Source organism: Aulostomus chinensis, chromosome 5 (genome assembly GCF_037954235.1).
Source record: "Aulostomus chinensis isolate RoL2024-O1b breed Wild chromosome 5, RoL_Achi_v1.0, whole genome shotgun sequence".
Classification (NCBI taxonomy): domain Eukaryota; kingdom Metazoa; phylum Chordata; class Actinopteri; order Syngnathiformes; family Aulostomidae; genus Aulostomus; species Aulostomus chinensis.
Window position 1 is genome coordinate 29,278,910 of NC_141324.1, and position 22,530 is coordinate 29,301,439.

The 22,530-nt window shown below is 45.1% G+C and overlaps 2 protein-coding genes across 15 annotated transcripts in view; one reads left to right on the forward strand and one right to left on the reverse strand.

Annotated features, from left to right (window-relative positions):
- Positions 1-22,530, forward strand: part of pard3ab (par-3 family cell polarity regulator alpha, b) — a 226,785-nt gene that overhangs the window by 17,850 nt on the left and 186,405 nt on the right. The window lies entirely within an intron of this gene.
- On the reverse strand, positions 16,305-18,115 carry LOC147262107 (uncharacterized). The gene is made up of 2 exons (XM_086204508.1): positions 17,818-18,115; positions 16,305-17,450 (listed from the first exon to the last, which is right to left on the reverse strand). Exons 1-2 carry the CDS (start codon positions 18,028-18,030, stop codon positions 17,247-17,249), a joined length of 417 nt encoding a protein of 138 aa, XP_086060634.1. The 5' UTR covers positions 18,031-18,115; the 3' UTR covers positions 16,305-17,246.

A 22,530-nucleotide genomic window follows, 5' to 3' on the forward strand; every position in this document is an offset into this window, starting at 1 on the left:
CATGCTTCCAAGCTTTTGACATTTAGGTTTCATCATCAGAGCGCCAGAAGAACTATCTCATCTCCTCTCCCGCTGTAACAAACACCCCCCGAGATTCCCCCCGGACTGCCGAGGAGGAACCATCATCTGCAGCTCCCGTCTCCTGGCGCTCCATCCTCCCTTCTACCCACCATCAGCTCTGTTACCTCCCCCATCACCTTCACAACCCACCTCCTTCCATCAGTCCCCCCACCCCTCCCAGCTCTCTCAGATTTTAATCCACATGGGCGTCTGCTGGAGCTTTGAAGAGCACGGTTCTCCTCTTGCTTTGCGGGGGTTACTTCCTGACATTGTGCTTCCTTCATCAACCAGTTTTTCATGACAGAATTGAATTCTTTCATAAAGAAATGCAAGATAAATCGAACCGGCACCCAAATATTGCGACAGTGAAGAATCTGGAGATCCAGGTTTCATCTCAGCCACAATCAGCACGGCCACAAATGAATAGCAAAGCTTTTCCCAGCAGTGCAGTTTATATGGGCATGATATGGAAATACATTCAGTGATGCGCTCAAATACGCAGCATCAAGTGCCAGTGCTGCTTTTCGTCCTTGGTTTATTTTCTGTAAACAAATTTGATCTGAGGTTGAAACTTTGACGAGGAAGAAGCTGCGGCCGTTTTCGGAGAGCGCGTCAGGCAGGAGAAGTACTCTGTTGTCTCAAGGACGTGCAGCTGTTGAAGGCCGTGCTCCAGCTGTGGCGAGGATCCAGTCCGTCACATCTTTGTCGCTCTTGTCTCGCTTTCCTATCTCACACTCGGGCGGTTCTTGCCTCTCTCTCTAGTTGCTCCGTTTCCCTCTGCTTGAAGTGCGTCCGTCAACATCACACCGCTGTTTCTGTAGCTACTGTACTATGCTGCCTGCCTGCTTGGACACGTCCGGCCCGTTTTCTGCCGGCTGGGGTACCCAGAGATGTCAACACGCAAGTCTGCACACAGCAGCTTGACTTGACAGTTCTGCTGCAACCAGACACTTCAGGGTTGCACTCCAGTAATTTAGGTCTTTTAATTACAGCCTTATACTTGCACATGATTTGATGATGGAAGTGCGGAATGTGAAATCTCTCATACGTGTTGACGGTGGGGTCGGACATCCGGATGAATGTATTGACTGTCGGCGGTGAGCTGATTTTTTTTTTCTCCGTACGATGGGAGTTCTGTTTTTTTGCGGCTATATTTTTGTCTGTTTTGGATGTTTTATTTTACTAATTTAATGTTCTGCATCCTCAAAAATTTTGTATGTGTTTATCATGTAAGTGCAATCAAAGTGTGCGGACGGAGACATGCTGCTATACGGTCATTGACGATGACGCCGCCGTTCGCCTCCTCCAGAGCTCCTCGCTGTGTGTGTGAAGGTGCATTTATGTGTGGAACATCAGCTGCGCACCTTTAACGCTATGATCTGTGACCTCTGATGCTCCAAGTCCTGGAACTGGAACAAAAACAGGATACAGACACGCGTTCAAATAAGGGCAGGCACGTGGATCTTCTTTACTCCATGAGCATCTAAAACAGGCGCCCTGCCCGCCACGCCAGCTGGAATGTGTCTGCCATCACTGGTTGGCGGTGGCTGTAGAGTTAAGACATCACCAGGTCTACTTAAATGTATGATTGCTATCACTTCAAACCATTCAGTGACCCCCTCATCTGGATTCATTGTTCCTGCACTCCTTGACTCATTTTTTTCCTTTAATTTGTCACCCATCTGTACGTCGGCCCCTTTCAAATACCCCGCTTATGCCTTTTCCATTTGTGCAGCTGTAATCTGATAGCGTCGAGGCCGCTGGCTGTTATTCCGCTGCACTGTTGAGCTGTCACATGGTGCTGGCAGATAGAGTTCTGTGTCTAAACTGTGAGTCCATGTTTTATGAAATAATCCCATCCACCGTTGTCTGCCCATTGCCCAACTGTTCCTACTACTTCTGTGCTGGCAAATCCTCTTGTACAGCATCCCCCATTCTCTCGTGCAGCATTTGGCGTCATAACTGGATCAGGAGCCGTACGTGCCTGTGTTGTTCTTCCTCAGAGACCAGCGACATCTGGGTCTTAGGTGTCACCACATGCCTTCATAGGAGGAGGCATTGATTTTCATATGGCACACCCTCTGGATCTGGGATGGGGGGGGGGGGGTGGCAGAGGTGTACGAGTCCTCGGTCACAACATGTTTAGACCTGATGGAATGTAAAATAACACCACCGCCAGTGTCCTTGTTGTGTTTGACGTGCGGAGGTGAAAGAAATGTTTGTTTTTCCCACATCCAGACAGCCGGAGAAGGTGGAAACCACGACCTGCGAGCATGCGCACGTGTTTGAAAGTCAAGTGAATTTTACAGCACAGGAAGCGCTTATTAGGCCATAAACTGTGGACTCGGTTATGTAATGATATCTTGTTTGTTGTTAAAAGAGTAGAAGAAGAAGACGCTGCAAATTCAGAAACGCCGCTGTCGGTCTCCGGCAGCCGCCTTCACCAGCGTAGAACCGAGGAAAGTCTTGATTGATTCCTCTCAGGTGGTCCTTCATGGTCTTTGGTGCCAGTTAGTTTCATCCATGTTGCTGCTGTCCTGAGATAAAGATGAGGTTGTGCAGATGAAGACGCTGGTCAGTTAACACATTTATTAAATGACATTTTACCATCTCTTGTGGCCGTTTAATCATTTCCTGGAAAAACTCGGCTCAAGTGAGTTTTGTTGTTTTTGTTTTTTCAGTGTTCCTGATGAGTTTGTCTGAGATGAGCAGAGAAGAAGAAATAAACCCAGAACTGCAACAAGAGGAGTTTTAGGAGCAACGCTAGCTTACTGTTGGCTTTGTAAAATCACCCGTGCTGAAAGGCATAAATGGTGTGTGTGTGTGTGTGTGTGTGTGTACGTGCGCGTGCACTGTGGAGCTTTTAGCAGATGAAGAGGTTTTTGTGATGCAGGAGGTGCTGCTTCGCCCCGTCAGGCTTCATGACTCGCAGCATGTTTCAGCTGATACTGCTGCATTCAGATGATTATAAAACGCAAAGGCAGTAAGATGCGCGTTATTACATGAACTGGAAAGAGTTCGCCGATGACGCGTAGAACCGTGCTAGTGGGCGGAGCAGAAACAAACTGTAACTCCAGTCGAGGTTTTTTTTGTTTTTGTTTTTTTGGTCGTTTTACACCTGGAGAAAAAAAAGAAAAGAATCCAATGAACTTATTACGTGTCTGTGTGTGACAGTGGCGGGCGTCTGAGCGGCCTTCTCCTGTCTCATTTCCTGAACAAGGCCGGCTCTTCTACTCGGGGGTTTCAGATCCAGATGTGCTGCAGTAGCTCAACCCTGCTTGCGTTTCAAGAACTGGCCGCTCACTTTTCTTCAGTCTGAGAAGGAAAACAACCTTTTGCATTCATGTGGTCTGCAGTTCACTCACTCTGTTGGTCACTGTGTGGCGATAAAGGAAGGGATTACTGCCGTTCCCCGATGATGACGGTGTCTCGTCCCCTTCTCTCCTGTGAGACCCTCTTCCACCCCCAGGGTGTTGATGCCGTTTGAGGTCAGTTTAATGTACATTTGTGGGGTTGTGGTGCCTGTTTGAAAGCACTTTTATTTTGGGCTCCAAAGTTCTGCGTCCTTGTGGATGTAATAAACCATCAGCTGAGCTTCAGACTGCAACATCCTCCATCCTCGCTCACCTTCCTTCCCTGTTCAGGGAGGGTGGTCTCCTCACCCCACTGTCTGTTGTCAGCCTCTAATTGGCTGAGGGTGACCCCCGAGAAATGATCAGGATGATGTCAGTCCGTCTCCATGGTTGTGGTGTGTGTGTTTGTCATCCACAGCCAGAGCCTGGGATGTGTCACTGTTTGGGGGCCAAGGGGCCGAGTCTCTTCTTGGCTGAGCTTCAGTGGCGCCGAGGACAAAGCCAAGTTTGAGGCAGCTAACAGAGAGGGAGGGGTCATCTGCTGGGAGCGGAGGGTTTCTGACCATGCAGACACAGCTGTGCTATTAGTCTCTGCTACGACTGTCATGTCAGTGTGTTGGGTAAAACATTATTGAAGTATCATAATATATTTCATTCCCTCACCCCTTTTATTCCCCATTCCATTTCAGTGCGATGCATCTTTGGTTTTATTAGAAAACCTGCACGTTTCCTGGCTTTGGACAAAGCAGAAACAATTTTCTCAAATGAAATCCTCAGTTAAAAAAACATCAACAACAACAACCTGGAGATACAAGGAAGAAATGAAGTGGTTATGATAATTGTGTATATATTTGTGTGTGTTGTGTTGATACTGACAGGCCACAAAAGGCTGCTCGAAAATATTGGGCGTAACTGTTAAAGAGAAACAGCTCTCATTCCTGTTAGAGATCTTGTTGGTACTGCTAGAGAAGTTGTTGGTACTGCTAGAGAAGTTGTTGGTACTACTAGAGATGTTGTTGGTACTACGAGAGATGTTGGTACGACTAGAGATGTTGTTGGTACTGCTAGAGATGTTGTTGGTACTGCTAGAGATGTTGTTGGTACTGCTAGAGATGTTGTTGGTACTGCTAGAGATGTTGTTGGTACTGCTAGAGATGTTGTTGGTACTGCTAGAGATGTTGTTGGTACTACTAGAGGTGTTGTTGGTACTGCTAGAGATGTTGTTGGTACTGCTAGAGATGTTGTTGGTACTGCTAGAGATGTTGTTGGTACTGCTAGAGATGTTGTTGGTACTGCTAGAGATGTTGTTGGTACTACTAGATATCTTATTACTAAAGATCTTGTTATTATTAGAGATGTTGTTGGTACTACTAGAGATATTGTCGGTACTATTAGAGATGTTGTTGGTACTACTAGATATCTTGTTATTACTAAAGATCTTGTTATTATTAGAGATGTTGTTGGTACGACTAGAGATCTTGTTGTTCCTACGAGAGATGTTGTTGGTACTGCTAGAGATGTTGTTGGTACTACTAGAGATGTTGTTGTTCCTACGAGAGATGTTGTTGGTACTACTAGAGATGTTGTTGTTCCTACGAGAGATGTTGTTGGTACTACTAGAGATCTTGTTGTTCCTACGAGAGATGTTGTTGGTACTGCTAGAGATGTTGTTGGTATTGCTAGAGATGTTGTTGGTATTGCTAGAGATGTTGTTGGTACTGCTAGAGATGTTGTTGGTACTGCTAGAGATCTTGTTGGTACTGCTAGAGATGTTGTTGGTACTGTTAGAGATGTTGTTGATACTACTAGAGATGTTGTTGGTACTACTAGATATCTTATTACTAAAGATCTTGTTATTATTAGAGATGTTGTTGGTACTACTAGAGATCTTGTCGGTACTACTAGAGATGTTGTTGGTACTACTAGATATCTTGTTATTAGAGATGTTGTTGGTAATACTAGAGATCTTGTTATTACTAAATATCTTATTACTGGAGATGTTGTTGATACTACTGTAGATGTTGTTGGTACTACTCGAGATCTTGTTGGTACTGCTAGAGATCTTGTTGGTACTACTAGAGATCTTGTTGGTACTACTAGAGATCCTGTTGGTACTACTAGAGATCTTGTTGGTACTACTAGAGATCTTGTTATTACTAGAGATCTTGTTATTATTACTAGAACTCTTGTTATTACTAGAACTCTTGTTATTACTAGAATTCTTGTTATTACTAGAGATGTTGTTGGTACTGCTAGAGATGTTGTTTGTACTGCTAGAGATCTTGTTGGTACTGCTAGAGATCTTGTTATTACTAAAGGTCTTGTTATTACTAGAGATCTTGTTGGTACTACTAGAGATCTTGTTGGTACTCATAGAGATCTTGTTGGTACTACTAGAACTCTTGTTATTACTAGAAATCTTGTTATTGCTAGAGATGATGTTGGTACTACTAGAGATGTTGTTGGTACTGCTAGAGATGTTGTTTGTACTACTAGAGATCTTGTTGGTACTACTAGAGATCCTGTTGGTACTACTAGAGATCTTGTTGGTACTACTAGAGATCTTGTTGGTACTACTAGAACTCTTGTTATTACTAGAGATCTTGTTGGTACTACTAGAGATCTTATTGGTACTACTAGAGATCTTGTTGGTACTACTAGAACTCTTGTTATTACTAGAGATGTTGTTGGCACTACTAGAGATCTTGTCGGTACTGCTAGAGATGTTGTTGGTACTACTAGAGATCTTGTCGGTACTACTAGAGATGTTGTTGATACTACTAGAGATGTTGTTGGTACTACTAGACATCTTATTACTAAAGATCTTGTTATTATTAGAGATGTTGTTGGTACTACTAGAGATCTTGTCGGTACTACTAGAGATGATGTTGGTACTACTAGAGATCTTGTCGGTACTACTAGAGATGTTGTTGATACAACTAGAGATGTTGTTGGTACTACTAGATATCTTATTACTAAAGATCTTGTTATTATTAGAGATGTTGTTGGTACTACTAGAGATCTTGTCGGTACTATTAGAGATGTTGGTACTACTAGAGATCTTGTTATTACTAAAGATCTTATTATTGGAGATGTTGGTGGTACTACTGTAGATGTTGTTGGTACTACTAGAGATCTTGTTGGTACTACTAGAGATCTTGTTGGTACTGCTAGAGATCTTGTTGGTACTGCTAGAGATCTTGTTGGTACTACTAGAGATCTTGTTGGTACTACTCGAGATCCTGTTGGTACTACTAGAGATCTTGTTGGTACTACTAGAGATGTTGTTATTACTAAAGATATTGTTATTATTAGAGATGTTGTTGGTACTACTAGAACTCTTGTTATTACTAGAACTCTTGTTATTACTAAAGGTCTTGTTATTACTAGAGATCTTGTTGGTACTACTAGAGATCTTGTTGGTACTAATAGAGATCTTGTTGGTACTAATAGAGATCTTGTTGGTACTACTAGAGATCTTGTTGGTACTACTAGAGATCTTGTTGGTACTACTAGAACTCTTGTTATTACTAGAAATCTTGTTATTACTAGAGATGATGTTGGTACTGCTAGAGATGTTGTTTGTACTACTAGAGATCTTGTTGGTACTACTAGAGATCCTGTTGGTACTACTAGAGATCTTGTTGGTACTACTAGAGATCTTTTTATTACTGAAGGTCTTGTTATTACTAGAGATCTTGTATTACGAGAACTCTTGTTATTACTGGAGATGTTGTTGGCACTACTAGAGATCTTGTCGGTACTGCTAGAGATGTTGTTTGTACTACTAGAGATCTTGTTGGTACTGCTAGAGATCTTGTTATTACTAAAGGTCCTGTTATTACAAGAGATCTTGTTGGTACTACTAGAGATCTTGTTGGTACTACTAGACATCTTGTTGGTACTGCAAGAGATCTTGTTGGTACTACTAGAGATCTTGTTATTACTAAAGATCTTATTACTAGAAATGTTGTTGGTACTACTCGAGATCTTGTTGGTACTACTAGAGATCTTGTTGGTACTACTAGAGATCTTGTTGGTACTACTAGAGTTGGTTATACAAATCCCTCCTTCTGGTCTGCTTATCTGACTTGGAGTCACTTGTGCTTTCCAGTAATGAATCAGTGCCTCAAACGGGTCGTTCTGGAGGAGACGCTGGAGCTGCTGTGGTTGAACTGGTTCTTTAAGGCTGCTGGATGTTTTGTCTGTTTGACTTCCTCTTCTGAATGAATGACAGGATATCCTGCTGTCATAATCTGCCACAGGACAGATGAAAGGAACCACAATATTACCTCCTCGATAGCTGTCAATCATTAAGCCAGAAGCGGCTCCTCAAGTGTCAGTCTTTGGTAGCGTGATCATCAGACGAGAGCTGTCACAACTGCTTGACTTGTCTTTCTGAAAACCACCAGACGACCACCTGAGCACCGCTGTACTCGGGCTGCTGCTTTTCACCAAAGAATTTTGTTGTTGTTTTTTTTCATGTGATCATCCATTTTCACCACCACAATTTGATTAAAATTTGCAAATAATACTTTATCTCCTTGTTAACTTTGGGGCTATAAAAAATGTCAATTGCTCCGACATTGTTTCGGTGCAAATAGAAAATTCCAGTCAATTATCATGCAAATCCTCAGCTGACCGTCCAGAATTTCTTGTCCTTGTTTGTTAAATTAGTGTTTTGGGGTGTTTAAACTCGGGCGTTTGTGTCACTGAGTTTACACAACGCTTTATAAATGGTCACAGCCACCTTTAGCCGTCAGCTCCGGCTTTGTTAACCCCTCAGCTGATCCAGTCCTGAATCCCTGACCGCCCAACGTCTGACCTTGGCTCAGCTCTGTCGCATTTGGTTTTGTGGAGGTTTTGGGCTACAGGATTGTTTTGCATCTTTTTTTCTTTGTCTCAATGATATTAAAATGTAGAGATTTTAAAATCAATGCTCAAATTTAGGGTTACTTCCTTTACAGACTGGAGAGCTCTTGTTGCTTCAGGGCCTGTGGAAGAATGCAAGGAAATTTACAGTAATGTTTACCTTAAACTAAGTTTCCATATTTTCCAAATTAGTGAGGTGACAGTTTTTTCCTCGTTGACATGTTGGAAGTGTCTATTCCATTTTTAGATTCTTCAGAATAAAATTCTCAAAGCCTGTCCCAAATAACAAGAATAGAACATTTCTGCTTTTATTTTGAAGGGAAGATCTCTGCATCGGAGATGATTTGGAAGGCCTCTGAACCAGGATCCTGCCTGACAAGGCAGACAATAAGAAGAAGGGGTTTGACTGCCACTTTAAGAGTTGGTTATTTAGTTGATAAATCGTTGCACATTTGGCAGGTTTCACTGTTTTCAGCCTCACCGACTGTTGCTTTGCCCCAGCGACCGAAACACTCGTAGGTTTTCAGTGTTCTGATGAGCTCCAAATGCTGTCCAAGATTCAGCCTAGTTACTTAAGAAAATAACCTGATCATACTGAGATTTATGGGGCATGAAAGTCTCCCTCATGAGCTGCTCCGGCATCTAAATCAGGAATATCAATACAAATGAGTAGAGCTGGGTATCACCACTGACCTCCCGATACGATACGATACGATTTCGATACACTAGGTCCCAAGTCGATACGATTTCCGATATGATTCGATACGATACGATATTTTAGTTACAATACCAATTTTGCTTTGGTCATGGAAGAGATTCTCAAAGGACTAATGCTGTAAATTCAATTGTAAAAGTAACCCTCTAACCTGCTGCATAATTAAATATTAATATTTACATTGAGAACTGACCATTAAACAATAGTTACACAACATCATGCACTTTTTATTTAAATATATGACCGTCATTCAAAACAAAAGGGCAACTTTGACTTCCACAAACTGTCAGCAGCTCAGCAAGATGACTCGCGGTGGTCATCCGTGTCGGTAGCACATAGCGTGGTTCCAGGGTCTGGACGAGGGGTCTGAAGCCTACATTTTCTACCACACAGGATGGTCTGAGGTCCTTGCAGATAAAAATTGCCAGAGCCTAAGTGATGTTCTCTGCACGTGGAGGCGTGGATGGAAACTTCATCCCAAATGCTTTCTCAGTGAGGGTTGTTGGAGTGACTTGTAGTTTCCTGGTTGCTGAGTGTCCTCTGGGTGATGCCTCGTCAAATGGCTCCAGAGATTCATTGTATTTCCGTTGTACTTTACCTCTACTTTGCACATTTTGCGCACAGCATTATTTTTGTCAAGTTGGGCGCAGTTTTCTTGCTTCTTAAAGCTGAAGTGCTGCCAGACATCGGCTTTTAAATTTGCCGGAGATTAAAGTTGCACTTCCGCCATCTTGTTGCTCTCTGATCGGAGGCACATGGCCTGGATCTCGCGAGATCTGATAATCTGACTGCAGTAACGTTGGACTACGCACTAAATCACGCCAGACTAAAGGGGCAAACAAAAACAAAAAAATAAACGGGTAAAATCTAATGCATTTGAAAAGATCGATACTGGGATTTATGTATCGATAATCTTTCCTACAAATGTACATCGATAAAATATTGGTATATAGACATTTTTAACCACCTCTACAAATGAGCCACTTGCACGGCAGCTCGGGCGTCAACACACACTTTCCCACACAGTTCCCAGCCGCACAGCTCCTCGTCTCTGGGCCTGAGTATCAATAACGGACGCTGCTGTAAGCTGATCCAGCGCGTGCAACTCCGCAGGTACCTTTCAAAAGTTGGGCTTCTGTTACACACACACAACACGCGCGCACACACTCACGCAAGTTTACCAAGTGTAGACTACACCGACACACACACGCGCGCACACTTAACGTAAGTTTACAAAGTGTAGACTACACTGGCGCACACGCGCGCACAAACTCACACAAGTTTACAAAGTGTAGACTACACCGACACACACACACGCACACACTCACGCAAGTTTACAAAGTGTAGACTACACCGACACACACACACGCGCACACACTCACGCAGGTTTGCAAATTGTAGACTACACCGACACACACACACGCGCACACACTCATGCAAGTTTACAAAGTGTAGACTACACCGACACACACACGCGCACACACTCACGCATGTTTACAAAGTGTAGACTACACCGACACACACACACACACACACACACACACACACAGGACCCATGAAGCTACACAAACACACAGGTCGCATGTACTGGGGTTGTTTGCAGTGTTGCACATGGAGCTCCCCGCTGCTTTCAAGAGTCTCAGGTGGAATCTGGTCCAGCTGCCCAGGTATGTTGTGGCTTTAACGTGACGCTCTGCAAACGCGTAAGGCTCCTGGTTTGTTAAACGCTGCCACAGAAGTGCATTTGCGTTGGATTTAAAGGTCGGATATATTTGTGATGAGCTTGGTGTAATACTCCTACTGCACACGGAGGAGGATTTTGGAAAAGAACTGCATTGTTTGTTGAAGGAAATCTTAGTCCAATTACTTTGGAACCAAATGCAACCTGAGGTATGAAATGAGAGAAGAGTTTGCTTTCACTTTCAAATCTCATTACGTTCTCAAGTCTCTCGCCTCCCTCCCGCGCCGCCCTCACACTCTGACATTCCTCTCCTCCTGTGGAGGATCAATAGAGCATCACCAGCTAATTGGTGCTATTGAATTCTCCCTGTGTCACTCTGGTCTATGCTAATGTCTGCTGGCTGAAGCAGGTCAGTTGTGGATGACAACAGTCAAAGAGGATCATGTGTCCTCCCTGAACCTCATGTGACTGCAGTCCAGTCCACCTGAGCCAGGTGCGTCTGACTCCTCCTCTGATTCTATCTGTCTGAGCTCCTCTCAGACCAGCGCTGCTTAACTTCCTCTCGACAGGATCTGCAGGAGCTGTCAGTCACGTCACTGTTAGTCTGACTGAAATTGTACTTTTCATCATGTGGTGAGCACACCTGCGTCATGGGCCTCTAGTCTGGTGATCTGCAGGATTCATCCAGAAGTCAAACAGCCAGCAGTCAAAGTACTATGAAAATTTTAAAAAATCCCAACGTACTTCTGGACTGGGAGACAAACTTGGTGCTGTCGCTTGCTGCTGGTTGACTTGTTTTGTTTGTGAGCAAAGAGAAGTGAAGGTGAGAAGGATCTGAGGTTCGGTTGAGTTTACTGGGATCCCCTTCAGCCCCTGAACTGCATTGCTGGGGGTCAAAAACGGCTAAATATCAATGACGGTGCATGGGAACGGTTTCACAGCTCCTGGTACCGGCTGGACGCAGATGCATGTAGACGTAGAGGAATGTAGAAGCGACGGTAGATCCATCGTCTATCACGTCTCATTATTTCATGAATGCAGGGTCACCAGCATCAGAACTCACTGTAGTACCAGTCTGACCACCCGATGCTGATCAGTGGTTGCAGTATTATTAGCGAGTATTTACATGATTCTATGTTACACACGACACATGCATGAAGGCCTGACAAGGCACAAAAGTGCCGTGTGACCACAGGAGGCAGTTTTTCAGCAATGGGGTGACGTGTAGAACGTGTCTCACCTCACGCGAGTCCATGTCTCTACCTGTATTTGTCCCTGCACTCTCCGTCTCAGGTGGGTTTCCTCAGCATTTCTGAGGAGACCAGGAACAAATACGCTCACGTGTCCTGTTCTATCACTGATCTTGTGAGGAGAGAGGGAGTCTCTTCCTGCTGTGTTGTTCCCTCTTTGTTCTGTGGGACAGTTCAAGGCCTGGAAGTGATCTGACCCGGTTACCGGGTCAGCGGGCAGCTCCCGAGTCCACCTGACTCCCTGACAAACACCTCTCCATTATTTGGTCTTATTCCTTTGATTCAACTCGTGGCCTACTTTTTACATGTTTACCCGTTCAGGCACATGTGGGCCACAGCTAAGAATAGTTTGAGTTTTTTTAGATCTTTTTTAATACTTGGAACTGTTTTCAGTCCCCCTCGTTGTTTCAGGATCAAGAGAAGCCGGTCTGGGGGCGAACTGTTGCAGGCAGACAGCTGGTGTAACTGGAGACGGTGCTCCAGCGTGTGGCTTCAATTTACCTCCTCGTTTTCTCTTTGGCCGACCCTTCAAATGAAATTGAACTTGACAGGACTTAAACAGGGAAGAGTTTTAAGTATTTTCAGGCTTCAGAACACTGGTTTGGTCATTTTACCTGTTGTTTTTTCATAAATGGAGACCCCTGATTTCTGTGTTATTTACAGTGTTTGTTGGGATTTCCTGTTGTGGAAAGGTGGGGGGGGGGGGGGTTGGTGGCGTCCAAACACAGCAGTTATGGTCAAGGTGTTTTGTTAAGTCTTATTCTGAGGAATCAACAATATCAGAAGTTATTGGTCATTTTTAAAAACATCTTTGTTGGTCTGACAGTTCCAGTTTTGCTAGAGTCTCTCTCTCTCTCTCTCTCTCTCTCTCTCTCTTGCTCCCTCTGTCTCTCTCTCCAAGGAAACAACAGTACATATACGATTTGTGGGCTTTTCCAAATGTTTAAAACTGAAGTAGATTTATCTCAACTTTTATGATTGCATTTTTAGTAACAAATGAATATGATAAACGTGTCGAGTGTGTAAAGTTGAGGTACTTGAAAACTTTCCTGACCTGCAGGAACCCTGATGAGACGGTGCTGTGTAGAACCAGAGGGCGAGCAGAGATCGTCATCGACGTCGTCTCTTTGCGTTCTCGCTTCTCTCTTTCTCACCGCTGCCGGGTGACAACACACATCCTCTCTGATTCGATTTTTCTCTTCCTCCAGTTAATGTACAACCAGTGTGTGAAGGTCATTGTGGCATCGCGCTGACAGACGATGTGTTCGTCTGTTGATAAATGCTTCTGCTGTCTAAGCTGCTTACTGCTGCTGCAGCAGCTACCTGAGGGGCGACGGCCTGATGAGAGCTGGCTGTGTCTGCGGAGGACATCCCCAGAGTGACCTGCTGGTTAGTCGGGGACCGTACCTGATGCAGCTTATTTACTACAAGTCACATTCACTTTGCATGGCAGCTTATCATGTTATGAGCGACTGTGTTGTCTGAATTTTAATGTGCCGTTCCTCTGCGTTGAGGCACCTGCTGGTTTCTTTCCATTCTGTGTGCACTTCACTCGACCGGCTCAAAACTGGTCAGGCTGCAAATGACCAGCAAGATGCAAACTGACGTGAGTTTTAGTGCAGAAGTCTTGCTCGCGTGCAGCTTTTGTAAAGAATCTGGTTTCCTGTAAGAAGGTGAGTTTGATTCCCACAGCACAGCTGGAGCGGGGAGCTTCAGGTCAATGAAATATCCGACGGTACGACTCATTTAGTTTGGAGGAAGAACCGCAGGACTTTATCGTCTCTATCTGTCTTTCTCGTGTTTCTCTTCCCTCCTTCCCAGCCCTGCGGATGCCCTCCATACATCCCCACTTCCTCTCAGGCCATCTTGAGTTTCACAGCTCAGAGGACATGAACACTGCTTTGTGATTGTTCATTATTCATTATATTAACCAGGCTACAGGCGGTTTGCAACTTATATGAGCTCCTCTTGTTCTGTAGCAGTTTTTTTTTTTTAATTTTGGCCACTCTGGTTATCAAATTTGCATGATGAGGGGCTCAGTAAACTCACTGCTGGAGGCAAACACGGCTGACTCATGCTGAGGTGAAGACTTGTTTCGTGTGTTGAAACCTTATAAGAATGCTGATTAATCCTGCCAGCCCCCATCCAGTGTCTGCTTGTGGGCGCTGCGCTGTGGACTATTTTTAGAGCGTAGTATTTCATTAAACGTTCAGGCGGTTGCCTGTTTCGATCAGATAGAAAGGTTTCTGTGAATGGCGCCATTGTTCTGGGAGAAGCTGAGTGTCTTTGACACGAGCTCGGTTCTCTTTCTGTATTCCTTTCTTCAAGGTGTTTCTGTTTTTGTGAAACAACAAGGTAGGGACTCGAGGGTGAGTCGTGGAGAGGTCGAGGGAGGGGCCTTCAGGCTTGACCTTGATGAATGGCCTTTGGTAGACGGGGACTTGTATTTTGGTTGGACACACAGAAGAAACAGAGATGTGTCTTTGACTGAATCTACAAATTCTCATTATTCACAGGGGTTGTATGTGCGATGTTTTTGATATTAATTTCCATCACCGCGCTGTCTAAGAGCTTCCCAAGACTGTGGTTCTCACAGGGTCTGAAATGACCTTGAGCTGATCCTCACCCTCCAGCAGCCGAGAAATAAAGTGTGTGTACTTACAGCCTAGTACAAACACCTAATAGTAAAGAGAGTATTTTTTTTTGGCCTGTCAGCCTTTCAGAGCGTAGCCGTGATATCTCAGAGGAGGCTGAAGTCTCAAATGTTGGCTACACGTTGCACACGCGTGTAAATCTAGTCGAGAGCTTGTAGTTCCTCGCCACCTCTCTGACACATCTGTCCCTGTGCTGAAATCCGTCTGGGTGTCCACACACATCACGTCGCACTCGGATGGCATTTTCCAATATCCGACTCTCATCTTACTGGTGTCATTATACTGGAATGAATGGCTTCTTTGTTTCTGTGTCTTCAAACCTGCTTTGACCTGTAGTGCAGGTCATGTGCAGCGTGTGGTCCTGACATGGCTGTGCATACAAACACAAGAAGGAACTGAAACCAGTGACAAACGGATCGCTCACATTCACCTGAGTGTATTTTCGGAGGAATGTTCTATGTTATCAGCTTTGAGATACAAGTAGTAGTCGAGCTTTATTTACCCAGGGAGGGCGGGAGTCAAAAACAGGCATTCCTCCAGTTGTAACCTGCCTCTCGTAGCTACAGCGTCAGCTAAGCTCCCCAGTTCAACCCCAGTCACACTCCTCCGAGAGAGAGGTTCCCTGCAACAACGTTTCTTTTCGTCTGTCAGGGTGAGATAAGATTATTGAATCTAATCCTGACAAGAATGTTAACGTGAGGAGCTTAAATGATAATATTCACTGTCAGGTCCAGGTGGAGGCAGTCTGCAGATCCAAATACAGTCCAGCAACCACCTTCATGTGCCTCAGAATCCTCCCTAGTCTTCCCTCATCCCTCCGCTGCTTTTTAGGAAAATCTGCCGGGAGGGTTTTGTGTGATCCTGTTGAAACTAACGAACCAGCAAGTGGCCATGGCGGAGTTTCCACTGACGCATTTTATTGCGCAAGAATGAGAAAAGATTGACAGGCGTAGAAATTTGACAGCAGAATGAGGCCAATTTCGCAAAAAGCGTAGATGTTTTTCGCCATTTTGAAAAAGGAACAAATGTGCGAAATGACATACAAAAGCACGATTCTGAATAAGCTTTAACGCAGGTGGCTGAGCGGCTGCCTCCACCACCGCCTTCCTCAACCCCGCCCCTTCCCCAGAGTTTGTCGTTGTCTCCAGACAGCAGCAACATGTCCGCTAATACTCGGTACTACAGCAGTTACTTCTTGAGTAATTATGTGAGTTAATACATCGAGACCTCCCTCCACATTTTTTGGTGAAGTACCACATACACGCACACTCAGACCACCACAACCATCATGGCATTAATCGACGATAAGCCCTCTATATGTTCTTTAATCCATCGTTAATTCGGGCTCCCCGCTGTGAGGATGAAAGCAGGCGTTGGCACACATTGTTGTCTCTTTCTCCCTCACCGCAAAATAAGTGTGATGGTGTCTCAATTCCACCATCTCTACAGAACCGTCCTTCCTCTGGCTCCATCTGGCCAACTAAAAACCTCCTAATCCTAAGTCTACAATCGCTCAGTTGTTCTCTCAGGTCTTCTGCTTGTGTCCCATCTGGTTTTCCCAGTTTCAGAGGGTGAAGGAGAGGAAGCTCCCTGCATTCTTTTAGTGATGGCAGGCACCCTGGAGAATCCCAAACGGTGCCGTACTAAACCTGCATGCAACCAATTACTCAAGAAAGTAGAACTGATGAGTGATACTGAGCTGGATTGGTTCTCTCAGACATTTAATGTGTCAAGTGTAAGTCTGATGTCAGGTTTTATGAGGGGCAATGAGTGTGAGAGCGACCAGAGCAAGAGGAGGAGAGAGGAGTAACGTAATTAATGACTGACTGAAATGCAGTGCTAATCATAGAGGCACTTCGAGCTCAACTCCACAATCAACTGCAAATAAAAACCCGTGACCTCACAGATGTGCGGAACATTTTAATACGAGCTGTATCATTTCGTTTGAAAAGATTACAACGAAAACGAAACCTCTGCTCTCAGGTCTTCACGCTCCGTTGTACGTGCGTGTGCTCTGTTGCATCTTGGGGTGGTTTGAGGGACTATGGCGTTCCCTCCACCTTGTGACATCCAGTTGGTTTTGGCGTGCGTAGTGAAGTAGTTTGGCAGAAACGGTTGGTTGTTGCTCAAAGGACGAGTCTGTATATGTCATGAAAAACCCGGAGAAGTCGTGGTATATGGAAATAGAAGTAAAAAAAAAAAAAAAAATCGATACAGCCTAAAATTTTTTTGGGAAATTCAGCTTTAAAAATACCTGCATATTTGAGACGATGTGGTTCAGTTAGGATAGAAAAAGAAAAAAAATCTCCTTATGTTACGTGCATGTACCTTCGTGCATGTTTATATTGTATCAAACCGTGTAGCTCGGGGAAGAAAGTAGTGCTTGGGCGTGTAATCCTCCTTAAAAAGGTGTGGCAAAGTTTCTGTTAAAAAATGTGTATGAACCCTGCATGTAGAGCGAAGCCTCAACCCTCAGGTTGCCGAGGTAGTCGAGTTAAATACAGAGACGTGATTAGAGATCAGTCGTCTCAGCCGCCCTCCTCAGAGCGCCAGCGACAGAGATGCCAAGTGTCAGTCACACCGACTCGCACATACAGAGATTCCTTGCGTTTATTAACCGTCACCGATGAGCTGGTAACACTGTGCAAACTGTGACTAATGTCATGGTTCCTGCTCTGACTCGGCACTGCTGACTGTCTCCCAACCTTCGTCATCAGACTCATCCTCTGCCTGCTCTGGCTCCTCCTCCTCAGCCCACCACGGGCTCAAGGGTGACTCCGAGGACTCTGTGGAGATGTCGTCGGACGTACTGAGCCAATAGTCGGGGCTGAACTCCTCCATTGGGTCGTCCCTGCTCCAGTCCAACTGCAGAAACAAATCAGCTGGACATTAATCAGCTCACCATCGTTGGTCTTTTATCAAACAAGGAATGCGTGCAGGTTCTCTCTGTTTGGCTGTAGCCTGGTCTTCTCAAAAACTGTTCATCCTATCAAGGTCAGACTTGGCGTGCACATTGGTGGCACCCTTAGGAAGCGCAGCGCCAGCTTTGACAGTCGCGGGGCGTGTTGTCATTATGTCAGGCGAATGTCAGAGATCAAAGCCAGAAATTAAAGTTTGAACATCCAACATCAAAGTCAGACGAACATCAGAGCCCTGAGCTCAGAGGCCTCTTTAGCACTGGCCACCACACTGGGAGTAAATGTATTATATATTAACACAGCGCTCACTGTACCTCTGTGTCCTTCGTGTCAATCAGGTCCATCAGTGAGTTGTTTTCGTGGATGAAGGAAAAATGCTGCAGATTCCAGGCAAACATGTTGACGAGCTCCAGCTCACCGTCATCTTCAACATCCGTTAGCGTCTCCTCATCCTCATCATAGCAGTCGCTCTCGTCTGACTCGAAGTCCGAGGTGTAACTGTTACCCTCGAACGCAACGCGCACCATGCAGCTCTGAATACGTCGAAGGCAGACGATGTGACCGAGTAGAAGGCTTTAGTTTGTGTTCACTGGCGGTCGGTGGTCGGGGTGATGCTCATATCAGCGCCGCTGTTCCTTTAATGTGTCACTTCAGACACACCGAGTTCTGAATTTTGAAGACGGAATTCTGTGCACAATGAAAGGCATGAGTGAACCTGGCAAGGCTGATTTAATCCCAGCACCAGGCAACTCGAAATCTGCAGAGCATCAAAGAAAACAAAACAGCAACAACAAAAAACAGAGCAATTAAGCAAAAAACAGAGAATGAGATGACAGTCAGAGTGACCTAAGATGACAGTCGGGATGACAGCCATGTGTATGAGATGACAGACAGAGCTGACAGAAGGGACTTAATTTTGATGTTGTAGATTTAAAAGCTCTGAGATGCAGAAAGACTGCAGCTGCAATGACAGGTCAAAGTTGTCTGGGAGGTTTTGTTGTGTTGCCCCGCCCATGGCTCCGCCCCTCATACAACAGGCAGGTGTTTTAAATCATCAGATGAGATGTAAACACAGAGGAGCGTAGAGCCCTCGGTTTGTTTCCCATCCCGCTATAACCTTGCTACCGCGCCTCTGCCTCGGCCCTCCGTCTTAGGTTTGGCACTGTAACATTTGCTGCGTGCTATTTTTACCAGATGAACTTGGACCCACAAAATGACACACTAATACACACAGCGTTTTTACACACGCTTTGATGTGGCCAGCCATGCCCAGCCGGGTCTCTACTATAAGCTCACAGAGACGCACATATCAGCGCCGCTTCACCATATCTTAACATAGCACACACACATCCAGGCCGGGTACTTGACTCTCATTGTTGGTGTGTATGACGTGGAAGGCACCATTCAGATGTGACTGTAGTAGTAGCAGCAGCAGTAGGAGTAGTAGCAGTAGTAGTAGTAGCAGTAGCAGTAGTAGGAGTAGTAGCAGTCATAGTAGGAGTCGTAGCAGTAGTAGTTGTAGTAGTAGCAGCAGCAGTAGTAGGACTAGTAGCAGTAGTAGTAGTAGGAGTAGTAGCAGTAGCAGTAGTAGGAGTAGTAGCAGTCATAGTAGGAGTTGTAGCAGTAGTAGTAGTAGCAGCAGCAGTAGTAGGACTAGTAGCAGTAGTAGTAGTAGGAGTAGTAGCAGTAGCAGTAGTAGGAGTAGTAGCAGTCATAGTAGGAGTTGTAGCAGTAGTAGTAGTAGCAGCAGCAGTAGTAGGACTAGTAGCAGTAGTAGTAGTAGGAGTAGTAGCAGTAGTAGTAGTAGCAGCAGCAGCAGTAGCAGTAGTAGTAGCAGTAGTAGTAGTAGCAGCAGCAGCAGTAGTAGTAGTAGCAGCAGCAGTAGGAGTAGTAGCAGTAGTAGCAGTAGCAGTAGTAGGAGTAGTAGCAGTCATAGTAGGAGTCGTAGCAGTAGTAGTAGTCGTAGCAGCAGCAGCAGCAGTAGTAGGACTAGTAGCAGTAGTAGTAGTAGCAGCAGCAGCAGCAGTAGTAGTAGGAGTAGTAGCAGTAGTAGTAGGAGTAGTAGCAGTAGTAGTAGGAGTAGTAGTCTTGCTCTTTGTTTACATCGCATGTTCTTGTATGAATATGCTGACTGTGTATTTGAGTCGTTTCTGTCATCGGTGTTTTGCAGGGAAAATTCTAGACGTTGTGGTCAAAGAAGGCAGCTCCCTCATTTGTGTTTCATAGCTTGTGGGAGACACTTGGAAGGCCCTGGCGTGTGTTTTAGCTGAACTGGATCAAAGTTGTCTCCCAGTAGGACTCTCTGCTGACCCATTTTTTTCTTTTCTTTTTTTTTCTTTTGGTTAAATAGCTACTTTGGAAATGAGAAAATGATGGGCAGAAAAACACACACACACACACACACACACACACACACACACACACACACACACACACACACACACAAAACCTCCAGTGGTTTGTTTGCATTGCTTCGTTGACTGATGCAGATCTCGTGCATGTTGGCTTCTTCCTGCATTTTTGAGGCAGATAAGAATTTTACAGCGCGGCTTTGATTTCTAGAAGCTCGGCTGCTTCTTCTACTTCAACCTTGGGAGTCACACATTTATTAGCCGTAAATCCCCCCTTGATGAAAACTGTATTGTTGAGTTTTTATGGATTCTGAGGAAGGCGATGATTTACATCGATGTTCATTTCAGAGGCTGACATTTATGGATTATGGCACTTTGTCAATCCTTAATCATATAAGAATGAATGATCATTGCCATTGATTTAAACAATAGAGTCCTGTTAATTTACAACAACAAGAGCTCTGCCCTGAGTCCGACACCTGCTGTCACTTCAGGGAGATGAAAACTACATCCAAACGTCATCGCGCTAAATGGATCAAACTGTCATCGTGAAACGAGCCGCTTTGTGGTTTTGACGAGGCGTAAAATGGCTAATCGACCAGCGTGGGACCGCAGTTGCATGCAGTAACGGTCACTGCCAGAAGATGGAGACAAAAATGCTGTGCTGTAGCTTTAATGACCCCAGGAAGAATAGTTGCTTCCTAGGTACCACCAATCTCACAAATGAACAAATACCAGTCATGGACTGGTGCGCTTGGCTGCCTTATTCTGGTTGGCATTTTTGCTGTGGTTTATCTTGTTGTGTTTGCTTGTATTGTTTACAAGGTTTCATCAAGATGCGACACTTTGTGTGTGTCTTGAGAATGCAGGAAGTCACGCAGGCTGTCACACACCGTGAGGTCTGATCCCAACCGCACATGTCGGTAATGAGACACCCTGCCGAGCAGGTCATGTGCTGGTTTGTCTGTTGGCAGCATAAGTCATAAAGACGTTTGGTTGGATGGTGGAACTTTGGATGAACAATCGTCCAGTTTAATTAACGATATTGGGCTTTGATGACATCAGTGGGCTTGGCAGTGGGAAGCGCTGTTCAAAAGCGCTTAGCTTGATTTATAGTCGTGCGTTGGGTCTTCGCCATTGCTTTAGCAACAGAGCAGTAAACTCCGTGGTGGTGTGGCTGTGCGAAACGCTGGTTTGCAGTTGAGCCTCTGTGCTGCCGTGCTGAGTTTCTTTGCTCTGTACATAAATTTGGAGTTCGAATCCACGTTAATAAAGTCACACCTGTTAGAGTCTGCGTCTCGGTGTGACACGTAGTTCCAGTTCCAGGCAGGTGCATGTCAGGCTGCACTGTGACCCACAATGTTGATTTAAGGTTCAACTATAAATCAGGCTTTAGTCTTAAACTAATCCAACAATTTAACCCCTCTTCATAAAACCTCAGGTTCTCCTGTCAATAAGAAGAGCGGGCGGCACTTTTGGGAACGTCCTCGACAGATCACGTCAGGTTCCTGTTGACGCGTCGGTGCTGTGTCGTCGTCAGCTGGACTGTTTCAGTTTCCTCCTCTCACCTAAGAGGCGTCTCCGGTCCTGAGCCGCTGGTGGGGAGTTTCAGGCTTTTAAAACTCTGCGTGGGTGTGAAATTCCTCTGCGTCGGTGAATCCGTCTGCTTGACTGCGACGCTGCACGTGAGAGATACCCAGACCTGAATGACTGGGATCTTCACGCACAGGTCTTTGTGCAGACTCGGCAGTAGCACCCGTCGTTAGTGTGAGCAAAGCTGATCATCAATTTAGTTTTGGGTTTTGCAAGTTTCTTTTCGCTCTCCGTGATACAATGTTTGTTGTTCCTGCACCGTCCTTTCTCGTTCCTCCACTCTTTATCATTCGATCACTTTCCTTTTCAGCCACTTTTTCCAAGTGTCTCTGTTTATGTTCTGATATTGAAGCCTTTTATCTTGTGTCATCATTTTGTTAAATGCAGCTGAAGGGTTATCCTCCCTCCATCATGGGGCTGGCACTCGTCGCCGGGCGCCGCATGTGTTGCAGGGACCGTTCAAGTGGGTAATGAGGCTGCAACCCTCGGGGCTGCTGCCGTGCGGAGGCTTTGATTTCGGGTTGCGACTCATAAGTTTGTCAAATTTGACACCAACCTGCGGTACAGCGCTCACAAACACAGCTCACACATGTTTACCAGCCTGCCCCTGGGTGCAGTGCAGCGTGGAACGAAGAGCAAGGGATGTGTTTTTACTCGTCACGTCACCGAGGGGAAATTTTTTCAATTATCCAGACGCTTTAATTCAGAAATACGATCCAATTTACATGATTGACAGGATCATTATATGTGTGTATATATGTCAAAACTCAGACAGCTCTCATTTTACGGAATCGTATATCTTTGGCCTGTCTCATTTGACACAGTGTCTTGGTGGTGGTGCTGAACCACCGTGAGCTACCTCTCTACGTGGTGACTCATTCAACCTTCTCGTTCGTTACTTTGTTGTTTTGATCGTCTTGATCCCCCCCCCCCCCCGTCCCTATCTCACCACTTCTGCGAAAACATGAAAGGCTTCTGCTTCTCTTCTGTGACCTTCTGCGTGTCTTTCCATGTCAAAACATACTTGAGGAGACACTCATTTCTACAGCAGCTGTAGTTTCCCTCTGGTCCTGCTTCTTATGA

Excerpts from the sequence above, each read along its gene's own strand:
- LOC147262107 (XM_086204508.1), bottom strand. The coding sequence starts at position 18,030 with ATGGTGCGCGTTGCGTTCGAGGGTAACAGTTACACCTCGGACTTCGAG. Across the intron at positions 17,451-17,817 it reads TTGACACGAAGGACACAGAG|TTGGACTGGAGCAGGGACGA; the intron begins GTACAGTGAGCG and ends TTGTTTCTGCAG.